The following is a 25,153-nucleotide window of genomic DNA, read 5'->3' as shown; positions in this document are numbered from 1 at the left end:
GGGGTTCTAACCTTTCTCCATTCTGTTCAAAACGAAGATAAAAGAAAACAGAAATATAAATATACTTTATATATAACATTTACTTTAAGACATTATGTAGTAATAGGCTAACAGCTTTGATGGCTATCAAGGTAAAAACCGCAGCAACATATTATATAGCAACATAATCGGGGTCTGGTTTTACACTGATTAGACTGACTACACTGTGCAATATGCAGTAAGCCATAGCAACACAAAAAAAATAATCTTTACTGGCATGGTTACAGTAAACTGGAATCAATTGGTTGTTGTAGTTATTCTGATTTGCACAATATTATTGTCTTTTTTAATGCTTTAAGTAAACTTGTCACAAGACTGATCAAGTCAATCTGGACTTCAAAAAGTAAGTGCAAAGCTCAATCTTTTCCCCATCAGCTCCCATTAGCCTGTGAAGAGAAACTGTATCGAGCTGAACTTTTCTGCTTGATTCATAGAGTACGACTTGATATTGTTTCCCGTCACTGGCTTAGTGACAAGTTTACTGTAATATACAATTCTGATCATATCAGTGTATTTTAATCAGTTGATAACCCTAATTGTCTATTTTATTAAAAAAGCAAATCTAAAAGCAAGTTCTAAAACATATTTTGTACAAAAGCTTATTTGATGGTGAGGTTGTAAATTCACTTATTGGAACAGTTCACACTATGAACAATCATTGTATTTCTACTTTTGGAAATTTCACTGTCCATCTGTAAAGGTTACTATTAGTAGGTCTATTATAGTAGCTCTATACTAAGGTCTATTAGTATAGACCCTTTATAGTGAAAGTGGATCTCCCTACCTGGAACCACAGGAACAGCGTTGGTGCTTTTAGTTTTCCTACATAAGAGGAAAAGCTGATTACATGTCAGAGCAGGAGGTGGCTGTAGATTTATATTATGACATGATATAGAAGGTGCAAGGTTCCACTAAAGCAGAAGTTCTTAATGCAAGGTGATGTAGTCTGAATAAAATACCGTCACGCTTTCTTAAATTTTTTAATTCTGTTCCTATTAGAAACGTATTGGCCTTTATAAAAATGTAACTTTACTAGATATGAATGCCTGCATGTAACTGCAGTAATAAGGGATTTAACCTAGAGACTTACTGCATGACATAGCATACAAAAGAAATAAATGTTTTCTTTCAGGATGCTTAGTTCCTAATGGTTAGATCATCAATCATCTCTGTACACAGGAGGGAATTTATCAATTCTGACACACAGCAAAGCATTGCTAAACAGAGGCATTGAGACAGATTGGTTTTATCTTGAATCATAAATTTCTCTTTCAGCGGCTATAAAGAAAACAGAATAAAACCTGACCCTGACTACTTTAATGTGCTTCTGTTTAGAGTGAAAATCTACCTCATCTACAATGCTAAATCACAAATATAGAGTCATAGACTTTGCAAAGTAAGTAGTATTCTGATTGCATCTAATTATGTCTCTAATTAGTTTTATTTATGTCCCCCAGACTGTTTCAGTGTACTTCCCTGCACATCTGATGGCCAAGCAAGGCAGATAAAGGGGTACGAACAATAGTTTCTGATGGGGGTTTGGACTTGGGATGGAGGTAAATCTTATGTATGAACTATAATACCTCACTTTGTTTTTGTAAACTTCTCCTTTAATTCTGTAGGAAAGATATTCTACACCTGCAATAAGGTCAGTGCAAATCCCACAGCTTAAAATAAATGTAGAAGTAGAAATAAAAAATGAATAAGAAAAAGATAAGACTGATGTACACTCCATTTTAAAGACATGTGTGATATTTAATCTTGCATTACGTTGTGCCAACTACCGGTCAGCTTTTTGTTCAGCAATCACATTCTGTATGCAGACTGACAGACATCAAGTCTTTTATTCTTGTAGTGGTGGCCAAAGTTTCAGCAATGAGGGTAAGACTACACTACGTCTTCATCACTCAAGATAGGACACTGGAAACCTGCAGGAGATTTTCCCCCAATGCTTTGACATCTTCTCATGCACGAAACAAGAGCAGCACTTGTAACCAGACCTCAATACCAAGGAGAGACCAGCTTTCACAGGTAACTGTGCCACAGATGGACCAATCTTTAAATTCTTTAATTCTACACTTAAAGGGAACAAAAAATGGAAAGTGACACAAAAATCACTATCAGTGATACTACAACCTAAAAGCAGCTGGCGGTACTAATAGAACTAGCGGGCAGACATGCATGATATTGTGGCAATAGCTTGCAATCCTTGTCTATGCCAACCCAGTTAGCGTGCCCGAGTCCAAAGCTTTACCAACGGAAAAGCATAAATTTCTCCACATGCAAAGCAATTAACAAAAGTCAGATGTAACACCCACAGACATATTTAAAAAAAAAAAAACAGTGGCTAAAATTATGTAAACAATACCAACCAGAAATCTGATCAATTTTTTTTTAATGCACCGGAGTGGAATTTACTGAGTGGATTTCTGTTATTTAGATTCAGTGCTTCCAGTTGCCCCTGGTAGCTCAAAATTAGAGTTTTTAGAGGTATTTTGGAAAACTTTGCAGCTGGTTCACAAGCCCGTCACTGCGTTTGTATTATCTTTGTTTTAAAAGAAGATATTGATTTTTATGTGTGCAGTGTAACTCTTTTGAGTAACACGGAATTTTATCCTGATATTTCAGGATAAAAAAAAAAATAGACCATGACTTCCTCTGCTGAATTTAAAGGTGGTGCTGTACTTTACTTCTGAACTTTACATTTTATTGCTATCGGCAGCCCTTCTTTTTCTGATCTGCTCTGGGCGGGCATACCAGGGAAGGAAGCAAATCTGCTTCCTTCCCTGCATAGAGAAATCACAGGTAAACTGTAAGGTAACATTGAATGACAAAGTTAGAGAAGCAGGTGTAAATATTCAATTTACTTTTCACAAGTATATCTGTAAATATGCGCACCCAGATTACCTGAGCACACTCGAGTCTGTGCATGGGAAAATGTAGGGCCAAACACGGAAGCATTGACATCTTCAAGACAAAACAGTAATTTAGTGATCAGTTCCTATGGGTGGACAAATCTATTACTGAATCAGCAAATCTTCCTGCCAGACATTATTATTTGGATTCAGTCTTGGTGGTATCACTATCCTTTGGATACGGCACTAGGAATGAGTGTAGACATTCAGTGACTTTCAGTAAATGTGGCTTAAGGAAATTTCAGCTTTTGCAAGTTAATTGAAAAGCTCCTGCAGCCAGTATTGTTATTACAATTGCTCAGGCTGTGCCCCCAATAGAGAAAAACAACAATGTGAAAAAGCATGTTTTTTTTGTCAAAAACTAATAATATATTGGTGGTAATATCTATGTTTTCAGTGCTAGCTATTTCATCTTACTTGCAAAGCCCCTGAAACTGCATTTAACAAGTGAAAACATTTTTTTTTAGGTATAGTGGAGAATTAGCTCTAACAACCTAAAGCTTGCAGGTTTAGGCTTTTAATCTTGTGAATTGTATTGGTTGTGGAATATTATACAGTTTTAGTGTTTATTTGCATTGTGGGGTCCCTCCAGTATTAAAACCACACTCCTTCATAGGCTTGGGAGCTACACATGTTTTGTCCTCATGCTTTTTTTTTTTTTTTTTTTTTTTTTTTTTTTTTTTTTTTGGCAAGCCAAATTGCAGAGGTCCAAGATCCAGGGAGCTCCCAAGCCTGTGTATGGGTCCAGTTTAATATTATGGGAACCTCACACAGTTGTCTTCTACTTTATATTCTTTGGTATGCTTTTTTTTTATATACATCCTACATTCATGTTATGAATAATTCCTATATTTATATTGATTTCCTTAAAGTCGCCATTGCTCCCCCCTGTAGCTATTGCAGTGTTTCTCCACCTTTTGTTAGATGGGGGAATCCCTTACAATACCTTTCAAGGAAGACCTATCATTTCTTTATCCACAGCTAACAGTACATTAGTGTGTGGGGTCAGCAGGGAGAATTGCTGGCCCATGCTTACATTGCTGGCCCATGGGAGGAATATCACCTTTACAGTTACCCAAAAAGATCACTGGTGTCACGGAAATTAATCCGACCACCCATATATCTGCCCCTTATCCTGGGAAATGGGTACTGGTGCACATAGTACCCTTTAGCAGAAAGACTTTAAACAAGCCTAGAAATAAACATACAAACCAGTAGGCGAAAAAAAAAATCTTTAACCAGTATTTGGTTACAGCGGCATCGTCCAAAGATGAGATCCACTAGGCACCATTAGCTCCCCATGACACACATAGTCCTGTATTGTTTACATGCAACTTGCCAAAGCCTAATTTTACTCCTGATAGGTCCTGATAGTGCTTTTGACAGAATGTAGTAGTAGAAGGTGAGAGTCACGGTAAACAATACAGGACTTCATCCATTTATTCAGCAGTGTGGCAGAGCTCCAGCCATTGTGCAGTAGACACAGGATGGATTGTCATGGGATCTCATCTTTTGACATTTGCTGGGTTCTGCAAAGGCAAATACTGGTTAAAAAAAAAAAGAATAAAAATGTTTTTTTCTATTTTAGAAAAAAAAAGAAATTTTTAACCAAATCGGAAATTTGCTTTTTTCACTAAATCCTCCATGGGACTTTATATACATACCTGTCAACACACTTTTAAGGTATGTAAAGTTATACTTATCAACTTTGCAAAGATCTAGTCATTTTTTTTCCTTCAATACACACTAAACTGTACAAACAAATCTTTTACACATTTATTGTCTACATATGCAGCAATTTTGATGAAAAATTTTGATGCAGCAATCAGCAGGGGCTAGAAAAAAGACTTTGTACCAGATTAACCAAGAGATGCCTTATCAACTGACTGACCAACAGTTCTTTTGTAGTTTTCATATTACTGCATTTAGGAAGTGTTTATTTTGGTGTATTTAAACCAGACAATGCTCTTGGTAAATCTAAGCAAACCACCAGCCAGTAAAAGCTAAGACAAAGCTGAGAATGTTTCTGAAATAAATGTACAAATTTTACATTTGTATTGGAAATATTTGATCTTCTGTTTATTAATGGTCTCACATTTTTCAGCCATGCAGGTGAAATCTCCAAACAAGAAGCAATATCACCCCAGAAAGCAGCACTTGGACGGTGCTGGAAAATGGCCTGCGCTCTGCAACACCATATTGCTTATTGAAACCAAAGAATGAGAAAGCTTTTCTTGGTTTCCACAGAAATCCCAAAACAAACAACACCAGGCCTTAATACTAAATCATGCGCGGAGAACTCACATTGTTTCCACAGTATGATATCACCATGAGGGCTAATTACTGTAAGAATGGAAAAAGGAAAAGACACAGGCTCAGCAATGCAAGGTAAGGCGTTTCCATTATCTATGCAATTTGTTTTATGTATATCAAAACACAAGACAACATGTATTGCATGACTAGTACAGGCCATTTAAGCAAATTTTTAGCATTGCAAGTAAAAACAAAACATTTGCCGTCTGTTTCCACTGTTAGGGGAGTGTACTGTAATAAGTGAGGTGATGGTCATACAGATCAATAAATATAAATTTTAGGAAATATAAAGGTCCTTGTGCAGAATAATTTAAGTTGTTTTACAAAAACAGTATTTGTCATCCATGTTAAGTTATGTGCAGTGCTTTTCCTACGACAAAGTCATTCATTTAAATCATTTACATAGTGCTCGATTTCAGCATAATTCACATAACGATTTTGAAAGGAACATCACTATTAAACACCTCCTTTCTAAGGCAGAACTTTTAAAAATAAAAGTATTATTAGATTGCATTACTGCTTAGTTTCTCCTCCTTGTCACTCCTTCCCTTTAATGTTACTCAGAGATAAGACGGTAGTAGAGAGACGGAAGGCTCAAAGATTTTTGCATTTACAGCATTCACCTCTAATTATTCACAGTTTGTAAATCTCGTTCTAAATGTAAGACTCTCTTACATCATCTCCACTGCTGCGTGAATATCTGTTTGTTAAACGTGGCCGTTGAAGTGCGCTACCATTGGTTCCTTCATCTAGATATTCGCCATACGCAGAGTTTATTCTTTCTGCCACCAGTCCTTCTTTCTCTGGAACATCTTCAGCTCCTGAGTCAAAATCTTTGCTATGGCGGTAGACGTAGGAAGCTTGTTTCACGGAGCGTTTAAGAAGATGTCTCCTGAAAGCTCTCTGGATTTTGATGGCACAGACTTCTTCTTGCTTTCTTTTCATGGTGGTGGTAATGGGTTCATATGACACCTTGGAGGGGTTTGCTGCCATAAATTTTTCTTCCATTGAGGCTTTTAGAGCATCCATTTCCCCAGAGTCTCCTAAGACTTCCTTAGTAAGTGCAAACAAAATATCTAAGCAGTGAATCTTATCCCCAGTTACCATGGGCAGGTCCATTGTGATCAGTTTAATCTTGTTGGGTTTAGGGATTCGTAAAGGTTCTTGTAGAGTGTCGACAAAGTCTGACATCCGACTGTATTCAACAAACTGTGTTGCATCAGGGTCAAACTTCTCCCAGGTTTCATAGAACATCTCAAAATCATCTTCACACAGAGGTTCACTGCTTTCTTCTGTGGCCACATTAAAGTTCTCCAAGATGATGGCAATGTACATATTGACGACGATCAAAAAGGAAATGATGATATAGCTGCAGAAAAATACAATGCCCATGGAGGGGTTTCCACAGTTGCCTCTCACAGCAGTACCAGGGTTCTCTGCATGAGGATCACAGTCAGGGGGACCACTATTTAGAATTGGGTTCAGAAGACCATCCCATCCAGCTGAGGTAGTTATTTGAAACAAGCAAATCATGCTGTTGCCAAATGTCTCAAAGTTAAATATATCATCAATGCCGGATTCCTTCTTCACGTAAGCAAAGTTGGACATTCCAAAAATAGAATAGATGAACATGACTAAGAACAGCAGCAGCCCAATGTTGAAAAGGGCTGGAAGAGACATCATCAGGGCAAACAGCAAAGTCCGGATCCCTTTGGCTCCTTTAATAAGTCGAAGAACTCTTCCAATTCTGGCAAGACGGATAACTCTGAACAGTGTGGGGGAGACAAAGTACTCTGCAATCAGGTCTGATAAGACAATACCTGGAAATGAAAAGAAAAGTACTTGTTACTCCTCCATTAGAAAAAATAGCCAGGACAGCAATCATTGTCTAGACAAATGATGTCTTCCTACCCTTTTCCTATTAGTCTTTGCTCCTGTGAACCTAGATTCAGATACTATGACAGCAGAGGTGAGTACAGAGGTGCAGTGGTCACATATTTGACAAGAGACCTGAACCCAGGACCCGTCTCCAAGCTGCTATCATTTTAGTATTTACATTTTCTACAAATTCTTATTGATCTTTTGGAATTTTGAAGCAATCACTCTTTTGAATTCACAGCAAATGCTGACAAGGAGGGATCCCTAGGATAACGCAGGAAGTCGGAAGAAGACATTTCAGAATTTCTGACATTATCCATCAGGTATTTGCATTTCATAAACAGAGCAATTTGTGTCCAGTGGTTTATTTTAACAAACCCAAACTAAACAAAAAAGAAAAGTTCTGTAAGGCTATGTTCAGACCTGCAGTAAAAAAAAAAGCAGCATTTACTGCTCCTGGGTGCCTACCATGCACAGCTAGGCATCAAGGGTCGATTGCAGGCAAAAAAACACTTACATTTGTAAATGCCTGTGAAGGTAAATATGTGTTTTTCTCAATCAGCAAGGACAGCAATTTACTGGCCTGCAGAAGGGTTTTAGCCGTTTGGTGCAAGGCTATTCTGAACAATTGCCTGCACAGACCAATTCAGTTTTAATACATTTTTTTTTTTGTGCACAAGATAATTGTACTTTAATTCCTGTTCAATTATATGCCCATCAGAGCGATCGTATTATATAGTCATCTTTGTGTGACATGAACCAAAAATGAATAGAAAGTTAAATTTATATTTTTCCATTATAGGTCTACATCAAAAAAGTTTTGTCAAGGTTACTTCCATTTAAAGACAACAGCGTGGTTCTAGGTCAGTAATCTGATTGTCTGCAATCAAGCTAAAAACAAAATTAATTTGTTGAAGGTTAGCAATGGGAGTCGCAGACTTACCACCTATAGAAAAGATGACCACTACAAAATCAAAAATGTTCCATCCGATTGTGAAGAAGTACTGCCTCAATGCAAACATTTTAAGAACGCATTCTGTTGTGAAGATTACAATAAAGACCAAATTGATCTGGAAAAGTATATTAATTTTTTCTGTACTCTGGTCATCGGTCTCCACCATCATCGTCACCATGTTGAGACAAATCAGGATCATGATTACAATGTCAAAGGCTTGTTTGGAGATGAAATCATACACCAATCCTTGGACTGGATTCTAGAAATAACAGAATGGTAAGAACAATTGAACTTTGAACGATGAGTTAAAAAAAAATAAAACCATTAGAGAGAACAGAATGTATCTAAGTTTGTAGGGAACACTCTACCTCTGGTCTAGGAATTGGTTTCACCGGCTTCTTTGATCCCAATTTCTTCATAGCATTATAGTATTTTTTCTGTTCTTCTGTCATGAATATATCTTTTCCTCCAAAGTATAAGAGAACATCATATTTGTTATTTGTAATTTCATACAAAGTAACCCTTTAAAAATTATTGCAGTTAGACTATAGTGCCCCACCACTAGCAGATTTTTCACCCTCACTATGGAAAATTTGTTGCTATGTAGTAACAACATACTTATAACAAGATAAAAATATAATTACAAGAAGTTGATTATCCAGCATGTTGCCCTCCTTTAAACTGAACTTTCAATCCAGTATTTAAAATATTTATATATGCTTGTGTCTGCAAACCCATCCTAATGTATATAATATGATAGGTGCAATGCAACACACAAGAAATCCAGAGGCAACTTGTTGTTTGCATTTTAAAATTCTTATTTATTTCCTCTTTTTATTTCTAATGATTTTCCTTCTTAGACGAGAGCTTCCTTTTTTTTAAATCTCTCTTCCTTGGCTATCATCTTCACTTCCTGATAATTATTATCTTCTTACCATATTTTATTTCTACCAACTTGTCTTTTATTTCATTTATCTTTGCACAAGTTCCATCACTATTACACAATAAAGTTCTTCTGTCAATGCGCCTAACGCTAAGTTTACGTCATATGTGATCTCACTAGGGGATTATAGAGCGTCAAATGCTGGACAAAATAGCAAATGTATTTTTAATGATGCGTGTGTGTGTGTATATATAAATATTTTAAATAGTGCAATAAAATATGTTTTACCAACTAGTGGGTAAGATTGTTAGATGCATTAACTTGTTTAGACCATTAAAAAGTAAAGACAGATTTAAGAGACAGAGATTTAAGCAGGGTTTTTGGCACAAACAATGTATTCATAAACATACATACAATATGTATAATAAAGTATGTCCAAACAAAATATAAAGGCAAGCCACTAAACAAACCAGTGGTCAGAAATTGTGATTAGAGCATTAGGGTTGCTCGATACAGTACACAGTAATCAATGGTTGAATTGAATCCCAATATTTTCTTGGGGTTCATCATAGGTCACTAGTAGGCACTAGACATATAACAACTCGTCAGCTTATAAATTGTTAACCATACAGAATGTTTAACCATCAAAACATGTTATTTATTATACCCGATGCATTTCGCCAAGTATGGCTTCCTCAGGGGTGTTTTTGACAACATGCGTTGGTTGCTTGCGCGAGTTGTATCTAAAACAATTGAACAATATTTAACTTGAGTCTTAGGATAACCAGTACAAAAATTATGTTGTAGATATGGATATTCTGAATTAATATGGTATCTATAGCAAGATAGCCTTAATTCATTAGATAACAAAAATGTATTCAACTGAGTATATGTATGTATAGTTATTTGTATTATTGGTTAATAGTTGGAATATTTAAAGCCAATATAAATAAGTTATTGAATGACAATTTGTAAAGAGGAATTTTTGTAGTAACACTTACATAGTTCTGTGGGATGGTGTCCTAGGTTTTGTAGTTGTATGCGGAATCAGAGGGATATAATGTCCCCAAAGGGTGTTAACACTCAAGTGTAGGTAAGTTCTCCTATATAGTATAATAATATATAGTACAATCTTGTGATATACAAGGTGGAGCCCTTATACTCAAAATCAGAGATCTGTGCATAAAAATCAAATGTAACTTTATGTAAATTGAAACAAGCCATACTAGAGTAATATATAAATGTAATAATACAAGCAACACTGCAGTGTCTTTACCTTCTCTGATAGGCCTGAGTAGTAGGAGTTCAGCATACGGAGGAAAGACGCCCAGAGCAACCAGCCGATGGAGTAGTGTGCAGAGCAGCAGATGGAAGGATGGCGTGAAGGGAGATCACAGGGACGCCGCTCCCTTAACCACCCGGCCGGTAAACCTGACCTTGGTACAGGGTAAAAACACTTGCAAAAAGTGTTAAACCCGTACTTTTCTAAGGTGGTTAACAAACGTTGTATTGTAATCCGATTGTCATACATTGTATGACAAACAGATTACAATTGTAAGACTATACTCACCCGGTCCCCCGCAGCTCCTCCGGACACGTCCTTCCTCTTCTGTTTCTTCCGGCGTGTGCAGTGACGATCACCGGGGTTTCCTGGAGACGTCGGTGCGGGCGGGGGGCGGGAAATTAAAATCACTTTTTGTATTGAACTCAATACAAAAAAGCTGTATTGGGACCAATACAAAGAAATCTTGTGTGTATATATATATATATATATATATATATATATATATATATATATATAAACACATTACACACTTTTTTTAAAGATTTTTTTTTTATGTTTTAGAAAAAAAAAAATTATTAAATTTATAAAATTTTGGACATATTTCGGTGAGTTATGCGGTAATTCGTTGTAATTCAGTGAATTATAAGTAATTATTGAGTAATTCGGTGAATTATAGCCTACAATCTAAAATAAATTTCCATGCAAAAAATTTAACACTTTTTGCATGAAAGTTTGGAAAGAATTAGAATACCCGGTGTTCGCGTACGCGTCCCTCGGCGATTCCTGATGATGTCCGTGCGTGCGCCCGTCGATGGGGGTCGTAGCGGGAAATTCAAATATTTTGTATTGGATTCAATACAAAATATATTTATGTTGTTCTGTCTATAGGTATGTGACGTTGGACTCTGTTTTAAAATTTACCGCACTAGGGAGGTGTTTTAGAAAAATATATTACTATTATACTAGTAATATATTATAATATATTATGTAATATAATAATATATTACAGTATACCAAATTATTGCATTTTCAGTATTTTTGATTTATTTATGTATTCTTGTTTAAGCTGATTTTTGTGTTTTTTATTTAATTTTATTGTACATTTTATTTTTTTACATGATTGTGTTTCAAACTTTTGTTATATTCATGATATCTACTGAACCCTGTTCGGACATATTTCTGTAAGTTACAGGTCTACAATTTAAAAAAAAAATTTCATGAAAAACAGTGTAACGCTTTTGGTACAGAAATCTAGACATCAGTGTAACGCCCAGGTGGTTAATAAGACGGCGTCCCTGGGACCTCCTCCCCCCGCTCCACATGCCCAGATGTGACGTCTGGGGAAAGCTCTGGGGCTATTGAATGGAAAGAGGTTGGAGGGCGGTGCTCGGCGTGACATCCCTCCAGCGGGTGAGACTCACAGTGCAGAGGAGGGAGGGCGATCCCCTCCCCTCCTCCGTCTCTGTGTTGCAGCCCGTGAGAGACCGGCTGCCTCACAGCATCCCCGTCTAAAGAGATGGGAATATGCGGGGAAAGAGGCGATGCCTGCTTAAAATATAGGCAGGACCGCGTCAGGGTGCACCCAGGGATACTCTGGGTGCCCCCGTCCCCCGCAAGTCGGATTGAGGGGAAGGTTTAAGGCTGGGGGAAGATTCCACGGATATTCCTGTGCACTGGTAGAATGGAAACTGATTGATCATTGAATTACTAATAATGGGTAGTTTAGGTTGAATTCGTGTTGATGGGGAATTTGATAAAAGTCCTCCCGTATCAAACTTGGAGACTTTTTGGTAGGTTCTTTTAAGAAGTTTCTTACTGTAGCCTCTGGCTATAAGTCTTTCTGTTTTTGGCTTCTGTCTTTAAGTCTGTCTCTTTACTGTGAGTCTTGGACCATCCAATAGCCCCAGGGCTTTCCCCAGATGTCCCATCTGGGCATGTGGAGCAGGGGGAGGTCCCAGGGACACTGCAGTGTTGCCTGTATTATTACCTTTATATATTACTCTAGTATGGCTTGTTTCAAATTACATCAAGTTACTTTTCATTTTTAAGCAAAGATCTCTGATTTTGAGTATAAGGGCTCCACCTTGTATATCACAAGACTGCTTATACTATATAGAAGAACTTACCTAAACTTGAGTGTTAACACCCTTTGGGGACATTATATCCCTCTGATTCTGCATACAACTACAAAACCTAGGACACCATCCCACAGAACTATGTAAGTGTTACTACAAAAATTCCTCTTTACAAATTGTCATTTAATAACTTATTTATATTGGCTTTAAATATTGCAACTATTAACCAATAATACAAATAATTATACATACATATACAGAGTTGAATACCTTTTTGTTATCTAATGAATTAACCACCTGGGCGTTACAATGATGTCTAGATTTCTGTACCAAAAGCATTACAGGTTTTCATGAAATTTTTTTTTAAAAATTGTAGACCTGTAACTTACAGAAATATGTCCGAATAGGGGTCTAGTAGATATAATGAATAGAAAAAATGTTTGAAACACACAAACACAAAATTCAGCTTAAACAAGAATACATAAATAAATGAAAAATACTGAAAATGCGATAATTCGGTATAATGTATAGTAATATATTTTTCTAAAACACCTCCCTAGTGTCCGTCACATACCTATAGACAAAACCACATATATTTATGTGGTTTTGTCTATAGGTATGTCTACAGGAGACGGCACCCGACGCTGGAGAGGGAGATCGGCGCTGGAGGACGACGCTGGAACACGGACACGACGCTGGATGAGCACAGCGGGACCAGGTAAGTGGGGAGTGAGTAAAGTACGGGGTTATCGATAATTGCAACTTTTTTTAATACGAAAAAGTACGGGCTTAACGGTTGGGAGGTTAAGGCTATCTTGCGATAGATACCATAATAATTGAGAATATCCACATCTACAACAGAATTTTTGTACTGGTTATCCTAAGACTCAAGTTAAATATTGTTCAATTGTTTTAGATACAACTCACGCAAGCAACCAACGCATGTTGTCAAAAACACCCCTGAAGAAGCCATACTTGGCAAAAGGCATCGAGTATATTAAATAACATGTTTTGATGGTTAAACATTCTGTATGGTTAACAATTTATAAGCTGATAAGTTGTTATAGTACCCGAGAAAATATTGGGGTTCAATTCAACCATTGATTACTGTGTACTGTATCGAGCAACCTTAATGCTCTAATCACTTTTTCTGACCACTGGTTTGTTTAGTGGCTTGCCTTTATATTTTGTTTGGATATAATTTATTATACATATTGTATGTATGTTCAATGAATACATTGTTTGTGCCAAAAACCCTGCTTAAATCTCTGTCTTTACTTCTTCATGGTCTATGTAAGTATGAGGGTAGGCACTTTACTGTCTTTTCCATTACAATTGTGATACACTACCAACACAAACACACTTTAACTGCATTAACTGCATGTAAATGTTTAGAACTGTATTAAAGCATTTCTTTTCAGGTGAAGTTTGTAGGTTACCACTGCTGACCTTGTTTAAAAGATGCTATTTGCTTGGCTTTTACAGTGACTTTAATCTTGGTTAGCTTTTGAACTGGAATAGTTATGCAGATCAGAAAAAGAAAGAAAGATGCAGCAAGGGATCACACCCCTAGAGCATGCCACCCAAAAACAGCTAAATCTGTGTCATTTATCCAACATTGGCAACGATAACCATTTAATATATTACTATATACTACATGTGAATACTTCATGCTTACGTTTAAAAAAAAAAAATAAATAAAAAAAAAATATATATATATATATATATATATATATATATATATATATATACACACACATATACTTATGGCATAGATATGGATATTTACTTATGTTAATACAAGTCTAGCCAATACTTATCTTTTTCTTTTGTTGGTTGAAATTGTCAATGATGACACCAATGAAGAGGTTCAGAGTGAAGAAAGCTCCAAAAATTATGAATATTACAAAGTAAATATACATATACAAGTTTACTTCATACTGAGGCTGTTCTTCAATCTGCAAAAGAAAAAGAATGTTCAGATTGCATGTTATATTATTCGACATCATTGTACCAATAATAAGTGACCGTTTTGTTCTGCTCTTTACAATACTCATCAGGTGACAGTCCTTCAAAGAAGATGTATCTCGCAGATTGCCATATTACCTCTACTCTCCTCATATACACACTGCAAGGTAACTATTATCTCTAGATTTGTGTACTAATATGTAATATTTTGATAATATTGTCTTGGAATGTTTATGAGTTAAGACTTTATTAAATGCAGAAATAATAATAAAGCAAATTTCATTTTATGATGTCTCCCACTGTTTCTGGTAAAAACGTTTGCTAACTTTTTAACAAAAAATTTTTTTATAGTGCTTTAAAAGAAAAAGTTAAATAGAATTGGTAGCTAAGGAGCTGACTGTCAAATAAGAGATAATATTATGATTATAATGATTGACATAGGTATCCCGGGAGGCTTTTGGCTCCCATTCATTCCCCATTGCCTAGGGCAGGGGTCTGCAACCTGCGGCTCTTCAGCCTCCTTGTTGTGGCTCCCTTCGGCTGCCGCGGCAAGATCTCTGATGGGGGATCCCCTTCCTCCCAAGACACTGCGGAGGAGGGGGATTCCCTATCCGGTGTTCTAATGAAAAAAATCTACCAGTGAAATAAATCTACCACGGGGCGTGTACAAATAGGTGTGTACAATGACATCCCCCTCCTTTGAACCCCAATTCCTCTGGAATGGGAAGATGTACAAAACCAAAAATGTAGGTGCAAGCGGGGGACACCTGTGACTAACACCCCCTAAAATTTAATTGTTAGGCTATCATCAGAACATAAAGAACTCTGCCCATCAAAAAAATCTACCGTTACACATTGCTGGAGGCACCTGAACCCCAATTTCCCTGGAACAGGAAGGGGGTACAGGTGAACAAAATTAGAGGTGCAAGTGGGGGACACCTGTGGCTAACACCTCCTAAAAACTCCACCCATCAAAAAACCCCTAAACTGTTACACATTGTTGGAGGCTTCTAGCACCTAAACCCCAATTTATCTGGAAATGGGGGTACAGCTGAAAAAAATTTGAGGTGCAAGTACGGGACACCTGTGGCTAACACCTCCTAAAAATTCATAAAAACTCTGTCTATCAAAAAAATCTACCCTGTTACACATTGCTGGAAGCATCTAGCATCTGAACCCCAATTTCTCTGGAACGGGGGGGAGGCGGTACAGGTGACCAAAATAGAGGTGCAAGTGGGGACACTTATGGCTAACACCACCTACAATTGAATCGCTAAGGCATCCTCAGAAAATAAAGAACTCTGCCCATCAAAATAATCTACCCTGTTACACATTGCTGGAGGCTTCTAGCACCTGAACCCCAATTACTCAAGATTGGGGGGTACAGGTGAACAAAATTAAAGCTGCAAATGAGGGACACCTGTGGCTAACACCCCTTAAAATTTCATCGCTAAGGCATCGTCAGAACATAAAGAACTCTGCCCATCAAAAAAATCTACCCTGTTACGTTAGAAGCCTCCAGCTAATGTAACAGGATGATACGTTAGAAGCTGGAGGCTTCAAGGGGCATAGTTCAGTGTTTAATTTATTTCAAAGTAGGCCTACACATGCACACTTGTTGTAACAGGTAAAATTAAAAAAATATTAAAACTTTTAAAAGTTTATAAACTGTGTTATGTTTTGCCGCTCCAGACTATTTTTCTTTAGTGGAAGAGGAGGCAAAATGGCTCTTTTGATAGTAAAGGTTGCTGACCCCTGGCCTAGGGTGTTGCATTTAAAAAAACAAAACACAAAAAAACTGAATTTTTCCTTACATAAAAGGGTTGTCTATGTAAAGTGAAAATTCTGAGTTTAGGTACGCTTTAGGTTCTTAAAACACAACCAGGGCACAATTGTATACTGCAGAGATTTCATAAAGCAGAGCGGCTGTGATCAGGAAGGAAGCCCAGATATTACATGGAGATAACTTGTACACGCAAGGTCTTTAACCACTTTTTGACCTGTAGGACAAACTAAACTACTCAATAGCCACAATCATGAAGTGCTGTGTAACGTCCATAAAGCTACACTTCTATATCTCTATTATCAAATAACCCATAAAACAGCTTCTATTGTGTCAGTATTTCATACCCTTCTGAGTTTACTCACATTTCTGGAGTCCACAGCTGCATACATGATATCCATCCAGCCTTTGAAGGTGGCCTATAGAGAGCAGAAATATTTTGATACTGAAATTACTTCAAAGAGAATCTAGTACTAGAGCTGATATTTTCTATAGCTCTATCCCCTTCCATCCATGCCATGGATAACACAAATGATTTACTGTTCATGCTGCTCATTTACACACGCAGTAATTTCCTCACCACTTGCAGTAGAGAAAGGTATCCCAGACCCACATTGTCAAAATTCACTTTAACGTTAACCCATCGCACTTCTTCTGTGTGGTTTAAAGCGAAGCAGTCTGAGCGATTGTTCACCACAGAGATGTCAAACCTCTCCGACGTTGTTGTGTTGATACATTGATAATATTTCCCAGCAAACAGGTTAACACCCATGATACTGAAGATCAGCCAGAAGATTAGACAAACTAGCAGTACGTTCATGATGGATGGGATGGCTCCCAGCAGTGCATTTACCACCACCTTAAAAATAGAGAAATTCTTCAAAAAAAATCCTGCTAATGACAGATATTAGTTAAATGATACTGCCTTTTTCTGCTTAGACCACTTCGCTGTAATGTACTAATAGAGAGGGGGCCGTTCAGGCCTACAAAGCACCCCTGAATGAGCTGAAGCTACATTCTTGAACTACATTTTCCAATCCAAGTAAAATACAGAGGTGGTATCTGTTACAGATACTAAGCCTTGATAGCCAATCGTAAAGCAAACAATCTATTATCATCCCTATGATGCCTTCAGAATGAACATTTATAAAAAAAAAAGTGTGAAGGGGATTCCAGATAACAGAAGGAAATTTGAACTGGCCAAACCCTTCAAACTGTCAATACAAATAACAAAGGACAGCAAGGTAGTAAAAAAGGTACATCTGCATCCTTGCTTGGTTTACTTTAATATGCTTTGCTATATTAAAGAAACCCTTTTGCCATTTGACTTGGAAAAAAAATATATTGGCAAACTCTACACCAAGCAGACATCTATAGGTTCCTGTGTGCTTTTTTTATACTGCATTTTAGGAGCCATGGAGGGTCAGGAAAGACAGAAGGGGGTTAGTGGGCAATATATTGCTTAACATAACTATTTATGTCAGTGCAAGATATGTATTTATTTTCCACCCCACCATGTTCCCAAGCCTTTAGTGAACATACACATTAGGACTATCTCCTAGGGTTAAAATTTACCTGGGCCATCCAGGTAACTACTCGACTTCCAAATAGGGTCGATTATCTTTCATACTTGACCTGACAACATAACTCTTCCAATCCACTGGATCATCTATACATCTCATCAATCCTTTGAGGAAGCCAATACAAGGCAAAACACAGCAAAATTTAAACCAATAAAACTAAAATCCATACAATACACCTTACCTTTGATGTTTCACATAACAGCATTGACACCTAATGAATGTATATTGCTTGGATACATTAATGAATCATAACATTGTAATTATCACTAAAAATAGTTACACTCTTTTAAATACACCGATACACAATTTCATAAGACTACTTGTGTCATATTATCTATGAAATCTGTGTTACAGAGGAACAAAACATTTACCCTTGCACCGATATGAAGAGTTACCTTGCGCAATATATCGTCCCTAACCCCCTTCATTCTTCCCTGACCCTCCATCTGTCAAAGGGAATTACCTCTCTAATTTTTTTTTAACTCATGGGGCGGGCTTCACTTCTCAAAATCAACATAGGGGTCAACCTTTTTTTGAGAACCTGACCAGCTATATTAAATATTACTTACCCTCATGCCTTCAAATCTTGATAATGCTCTTAGAGGTCGGAGGGCTCTCAGGGTTCTCAGCGATTTAATGGCCCCAAGTTCTGAGTAGCCCAACCAATTAGCAGTTAAACTGACCAAGGACACCTATGCATGTGAAATGACAAAAGAAGGAGTAGTAAGCACTGTGTAAGACATTCGTACAAAAAAAAATATAATTGCTGTATGCAGCATTTTATGTTGTGTAACTAAATACAGGGTGTCCCAAAAGTCACTACACACTTCCTTTTTTCTATTTCATTCTAGGTATCATTCGGAGAGAAGCCATCAGCATTTGACAACTTAGGCTTTGCAGTTTTTGTCAGCGTATTATTTTTTTAACCATGGCTGACCAATTGACATTGGAGCAGCGTTGTTTTTTTTTAATTCCCCGACTGCAGTTGAGCGTGAGTTTGAGAAGCTTTATTTTCATCACACTGCTTCAACGCGTAACACGATTTACGTTATCTATGGCAAGTTTCTCGGAACAGGATCTGTTCTTGACAAACCACACATCGGAAGGCCTGCTACTACCACCACCGATGAAAACACTAAGCCAGGGAAAGGCCATCCACATCAACAAAAGCTTGATTCAGCAGATGCTTAAGAGAGTTATAAAGCTTCACCCTTACCGACCGACCTCAGGTTGTCTAAAAACTTGAAGCGGAAGTGCAGCGAGGTTGGGCAAGAGCTGCTGCAAAATATTGGAGCGGCTTTTGTCCGAAGGTAACTGAAAGTTAACAAAAATGGAGGTGTTCATGTCGAGGTATAAAACTAGTCTTCAAAGCATTTGAACGTGATGGCAAGGCTAGCAAATAAAACTGCAATGACTTTTTGTTGATGCTGCTTTGTTGATTTCTATTGTTTTTTGAATATATAAAAGGAAAATATTTATTATTATTGTTTTATCTTTCAAACAAGGTTAACTAGGAAACCAGCCAATGTTTAAGAATTCCTGTATTGTTATTATTATGTTATTTTCTCCTGGTATTTGTACATATATTGTTTTTACTGTTTAACCTTAATAAAAAAAAGTGTATAGTGACTTGAGGGACACCTTTGTCTTATATGTGCAATCAAAATATACAATTTCAATCAAAATGTAAAAAAAATGGTCAGAAAGAGCAGTGCAGACTATCACACAACCCAATAAGGAGGTTTCACATTACTAATAAGATAAGTGCAGAACATATCTTTACGTAGAGTTCAGATGACATTACACTGGTGTAAGGAAGTGCACGGGTTTGTGTATTCAGTTTTTAGCACTTGTCTGCCGAGACTCAGAGTGCGATGTGGGTATTGGTTCTAGCAATTTAACAAAGATCAGGTGTGTTTCCTCACTTCAATATTTTTTTATTTTAATGAAAAAAAAATGCCATATCTTCAGAATCTAAGCCACAACTTCAGCAAAAGGTCAAAAAGTAAACTCATCAGGGGTCAATAAATATAAAAGTACTTACATCAACAATAAGGAAATCCAGCCAGCACCAAGCGTTCGTGAAATAAATTTTAAAGCCGTAAGCTGTCCACTTTAACAACATCTCAATGACGAACACATACGTGAACACTTTATCAGCATACTCTAGTACCGTCTTTATAACTTTTCTCTGCTCAATGTAAATGTCCTCAAATGCCTACAGGGAAAACACATACATTGAATATAGAAGGGATCATCACACAACCTTATTCACTTATTTGTAAGTTAAATGTTCATTTTAAAATAACATAAATGAATTGTGAATATAAATTACAAATTTGACACTCTAGTCTGATGATAGTGCCTCACAATAAAAATTAAGGTTACAATAATATTAAAAATGCACCAAAACACACAAGATTGACCCGTTGTTTTCAAGCACCTTTTATGACAGGAGGAAACTCCTGTAACATTTTAAAGCCTAAAGCTAGGTACACACGTGGAATAATTATCGTTAGAAAACGAGCGACTAATGATTATGCACGCTTATTTTAAACAATCGTATTGTGCACAATTCTGTACATGCTGTAACAATAGGATCGTTCAAATATAATCCACCAAAAATGTACACACACTAGATAGGATTGTTTGAACGATGCAGGAAGTGACATGTAAAGGAGAAAATGTACCACACACTCAATAGATAGTGAACGATCGTCGCCCAATCCGGGACGGTCGTTCCTATTAAGCGACAATCCTCATTCGTCAGCGTTGTGCATTTTTTTTTGTTAACGAAATTTGGATGATCATTCGTTTACAACGATAGTTATTGCAAGTGTGTACTCAGCTTAACTCCAGAAAAATTATAAAACCACTCTTGCAATTAGGGCTTTCCCCATTTGCAGGGTTAAATGCTTGTTACAATCTGTAGATAAGCCTTCACCTTGCTCACTTACAATGCAGGACTGTTGGTCCTGTATTGTAATAAAGATGTCTGGCCTTAGATGGAGCTTGTTAAAGAAGGGGCTTGCGGGTCTGGATGAGTTCTCTTTTTGGTATTCTAGGCATAAAAAAGCATTTCATTCTTATAGTGTAGGGGGAACCAATTAAAAGGGTAGTTTTGTACTGTACAAAATTAAGTGGTAAACGGTGACCCTCTTTTCTGTCCTAAAAAGTTGCAATAGTATATGTCTTGTATATGTGGATTGGATCTGCACTGTTTTGTGTTAGGAAGGAGACAGTTTGCATTTACCAGGGCTCCACTACTGAGCAGGATCATGAAGATGATAAATGTTTCAAACCAGTTGTGCTCCACAATCTGGAAACAGAATTTCCGAATGTTCCACCAAGTTTTCCCTTTTTCTGTTGTGATATCAACGTACAGGCATGGACATCTTTTCACACAATCTAATATTTAATAAAAACACAAACAGGAAAAAATGCATTTTAATGGTGGTTGAATTAAAAAAAACTCCATGTTAAATCTCTAGTGTGGTGTATGTGATAAATAATTATTACACAGTATTTAAATAGTGCCATCATTCTACACAGAGCTATACAAAGTCCATAGTCATGTCACTAGCTGTCCCTCAAAGGAGTTCACAATCTAATGTCCCTACCATAGTCATATGTCATTAATGTAGTCGAATGTCAATTTTTAGGGAGAAGCCAATTAACCCAACTGCATGTTTTTGGGATGTGGGAGGAAAACCTACGCAGATTTGGGGAAAACCTGCAAACTCCATGCAGATAATGTCCTGGCTGGGAATCGAACCTGGGAAATAGCGCTGCAAAGGCCAGAGTGCTAACCCCTGAGCCACTGTGCTGCCCATGATAAATAAACTGCATGTCAGGCCCTTCCTGGGAGACATATTAAAATCCTATGAAGACTAATAAAGAAATCTGAATGTTGTCCACTTGTAAAAAGTGTGCAACCCTCTTACACTACAAATATACTTTGAGTGAATGATCTATTGATTGATTGTAACTACTAGGCACACCAATTACTTCAGCATAGATTCAGAATGGCAATATTGTTAGAGCTAAACTCCAGGCAGATCGAAAAAATAGAAAGGAAAGCAGACACAAACACAAACTGCAATTTGCTAAAAAAAAAAAATAATCAGTATGGAGGGTGCAGAAACAGCACTAGGAGCCAATCAGGGGAGTTAAGTTTTAACAAGGTCAATACTCACCAAAGTATTACCAGTTTCAATAATTGTGCAGTAGATTTTTATATAGTATGTGATTTATTATGTATAATATTCAGAAATCACAAGTCCCAAGAGAATTTTTTTACAGTTTCGTGAACTCTTGAATTAAAAAGTTGCAGAAAAAGAGGTGCAGTGCTTCTTAGTTTCTCTTCTCCTTTTTAAAGATATAATGTTTAAAGGTTCACTGATGCGTATTCAAAACACCTCTACTGCCTTATCTGCAGCAATTTAGGATATTGGGCCTGATTTATAAAATGTCTCCAAGGCTGGAAAGGATACACTTTCATCAGTGAACCTGGATAATCCAGCAAACCTGAAATGTATCTGGTCAAGGATTTAAAAATTTGCTAACAAATAGCAAATTTCTTACGAAATCCATTCCAGGTTTGCTGGATCACCCAGTTTCACTGATGAAAATGTATCTTCTCCAGCCATGGAGAACTTTAAAAAATCAGGCCCATTGGGTCTCGTGGGTTATGATGTACATAAAGAAAGTGTAAAGAACCATTATGAAAAACATGCAGGAGTTATCACTTTGTGGTATACAATGTAGTATGAAATTCATGGATATATCCTAATACATTAAGTAATGCATTTTTAGTATATTTGGGCCATGGTACCAATCGTTATAGAAACACAAAGAGGTTTCTAGGTACAGCAACCCTCTAGTTAAAAACAAAACAAAACCAAAAAAACAGGGCAGCTAATGTACTATAAATGCCATGTAGCATGTATCATAGCATTCCAGCATCTATCCAAACATATTTATCAATTTTCCCACCTTCAGTAAAGCATTCCTCTGGGCCTTCATCTTCTTTATGTTCAAGGGCTTCTTCCTCTTCTTCAGGATCAGGAGGCTTATAATCAACCGTGCTGCACATTGATGAACCATCATCAAACTTCCGCTGAAGCAAAAAACAGATATATTTGGAATATTAGTAGTTGTTAGTTATATAAAGGAGCATCTATTTTTAGCAATATGGTGGTGGTGGGGGGAGTAACAATGACCTATAATGTACACATAGACACAGAGTAAACAGAACCAGTCAAAATAATTCAAAAATACTTTCAGGACAGCATGGTGTAAAGCCTACAAACATGATTGGTAGCAACAGATCATGTGACCTTTAAGAGTCACATGTGCTTTTTGGGTCCCCCAACCAAGGGTAGATACTCCACTGGAGACTTGGTCATCACAGCTTTATATATTTCCAACAGTAGGTTTATACTTATTCAGGGGCTTTCATTGAATTGCCATTTTAAAACTACAGTACACACAGATATTTTAGATGTGCACTTCCAACATTGTCCAAAACATGTAGCAAAGACAGGTTTCTGTTTATTAGTAACCATACTATTGTAATCAAGTATGGTTACAAAGTGGGTATGCAGCTAATAATCAACTGGGAATGAACTCTGAGATGGATGGGGGAATAGTGGTTACATAAAGAACAATTTTAGAAGAAGAGCAAATGAATGTACCTTTGGTTTTATGGTCCCCTCCTCCATCTCCGATTGAGTGCTAAGTTCATCTGTATCAGGAATATCCAGGTCTGACTCTTCAGAAGCGATTGGCACCTCTATCATGTAATGTGGGTTGTTAATCAGATTGATGTGGTCAAGCTCAGTCATAATGTAACGTGGCTTCTTCACTATAGCCTGAACAACTGGACCTTCTACCCTTGGTTCTTCCTCAATCTCAACATGATTTAAAGCAATACTTTCCTTGTTAACATCATCATTGTCCTGCTCATCCTTCTTCTTTTTAAAAGGCAATATTGAAAGAGCGGTTTTCTTTACAAAGTCTATGCCTCTGGTGATTCTTCCAATAGCAATCTGTAGGTTATTCATTTCTCCATCATCATCAGAAGCAGAAAGGTTGTCAGCACTAAAGGAGCTCAGCAACAAGGCTAAGAAGAGGTTAAGTACCTACAAAATAGTATTATAGTCAGGTATCATTATATGTTGCCATTGGTAATACAAGATACAGAGTATGTAATAACTTTTATCAAAACCAATGCCCTACATTAGTAATGGACATCCAGCTCTTTTGTCTTTATGTATGAAAAATAAACATGCAAAGATACTGTGCAGCTTATCAAATGTTTTATCTCATTCTATACTACAAACATAACTATAAAAAAACAAGACATTCCTTGGAAGACCCAAAATACCAAATATTACCAGGAGGTGGCACTGTGGGTGAAATCTTGAATTATTGCCCCCAACCATGTGACAATCAAGAGATATTAAACTAATCCAAATTTTTTGGGGTCAGAAAGAGCAATCTCTATCAAAACACAAGCAGATGGTTTCATGTTCTGAATAAAACAAAATTTTACCAACTTTCAATTGGATAAGTGCAGAACACACATTTCCATAGAGTTCAGATGACAATACACTGGTGTAGGGAAGTGCACAGTCTTGTGTATTCAGTTTTGGCTGCAACCAGCACTGTCAGCTAAGACCCAGAAAGTGATCAGGTGTTTTTTTCATATTTCTCTGCCTGTTCATTATCTTCTTTGTAAAGTACATTGAGCTGTGCATGCGTATGTATTCCCCTTGGATTCCAGGAATGAATATGTCATTCCAATCAAGTTGGCTGAACATCTGGAACGTGGAGGAGGACACCATGAAGATTCAGCAACATTTGGTAATAACTGTGGAAGCCCCTCATATTATTTTGAATTTAATAACCCTTGAAATTGCACAGCACCGTTTAAGGAATTTTTTTTTAGATATGTACACAATTTCAAATTATCTCTGTGCAGATTAAACTCTTCCTGGTCCTTCCCCAGAGACATCACACCTCCAACACACATACTTTTCTACCTAGTGAGATGCAACCTTCATTCTGCAAACACATACATATATACACAATGGTCTTTCCCCTGTATCCTTCCTCCCACACTCTTATTTTAATATGTTCCCCACCACCTTCACAGTCCACGGTGCTGCTAACAGAATCCTTGCCACCCTCGGTTTACCACAATAATCTGCTTCTATTTTAGAAGGTCCATTTCCAGAATACCGATCTCAATCTCTCGATTTCTCTTTCACTTTTGTAAAAAGGGTGGGAAATGCATTATTGGGCACGTAATTGAAAATATTTTTCCCCAAAAAAAACTGTTCTAAAGGCTGTCAAACCCCCAAATATCTCCTGTACATAATATTTGCTGTCATACCTTCAACAATTCTCTTGCACACATACTTCCCCAATCATATGTCTGAACCCCTTTACTGACACAATTCCATAGAGTTC

The 25,153-nt window shown here is 37.1% G+C and overlaps 1 protein-coding gene and 1 long non-coding RNA gene across 4 annotated transcripts in view; one reads left to right on the top strand and one right to left on the bottom strand.

Moving 5' to 3' along the window:
- Positions 1-1,930: 1,930 nt before the first annotated feature.
- LOC140333136 (uncharacterized) lies at positions 1,931-19,305 on the top strand. Its single transcript, XR_011921292.1, has 6 exons — positions 1,931-2,070; positions 5,059-5,342; positions 7,387-7,468; positions 7,948-8,376; positions 14,404-14,478; positions 18,529-19,305. It is a non-coding gene; the product is annotated as an uncharacterized lncRNA (long non-coding RNA).
- Positions 1,974-25,153, bottom strand: part of SCN4A (sodium voltage-gated channel alpha subunit 4) — an 80,725-nt gene continuing 57,545 nt past the window's right edge. Inside the window, exons 16-28 of one of the 3 annotated variants that reach the window (XM_072414575.1) lie at positions 23,374-23,820; positions 22,673-22,796; positions 20,931-21,085; positions 19,722-19,895; positions 18,247-18,369; positions 16,675-16,953; positions 16,460-16,513; positions 14,164-14,301; positions 8,469-8,573; positions 8,089-8,359; positions 5,943-7,087; positions 5,259-5,297; positions 1,974-2,112 (exon numbers count right to left, since the gene is read on the bottom strand). In XM_072414575.1, the coding sequence (XP_072270676.1) occupies positions 5,295-5,297; positions 5,943-7,087; positions 8,089-8,359; positions 8,469-8,573; positions 14,164-14,301; positions 16,460-16,513; positions 16,675-16,953; positions 18,247-18,369; positions 19,722-19,895; positions 20,931-21,085; positions 22,673-22,796; positions 23,374-23,820 (3,018 nt within the window). In that variant the 3' untranslated portion in view covers positions 1,974-2,112; positions 5,259-5,294. The other 2 variants (XM_072414574.1, XM_072414573.1) reach the window with 2 other exon arrangements.

The sequence above is a fragment of the Pyxicephalus adspersus genome, chromosome 6 (genome assembly GCF_032062135.1).
Source record: "Pyxicephalus adspersus chromosome 6, UCB_Pads_2.0, whole genome shotgun sequence".
Classification (NCBI taxonomy): domain Eukaryota; kingdom Metazoa; phylum Chordata; class Amphibia; order Anura; family Pyxicephalidae; genus Pyxicephalus; species Pyxicephalus adspersus.
Note: the sequence above shows the minus strand (reverse complement) of the source record. Positions and strands in the feature narration are given on the sequence as shown.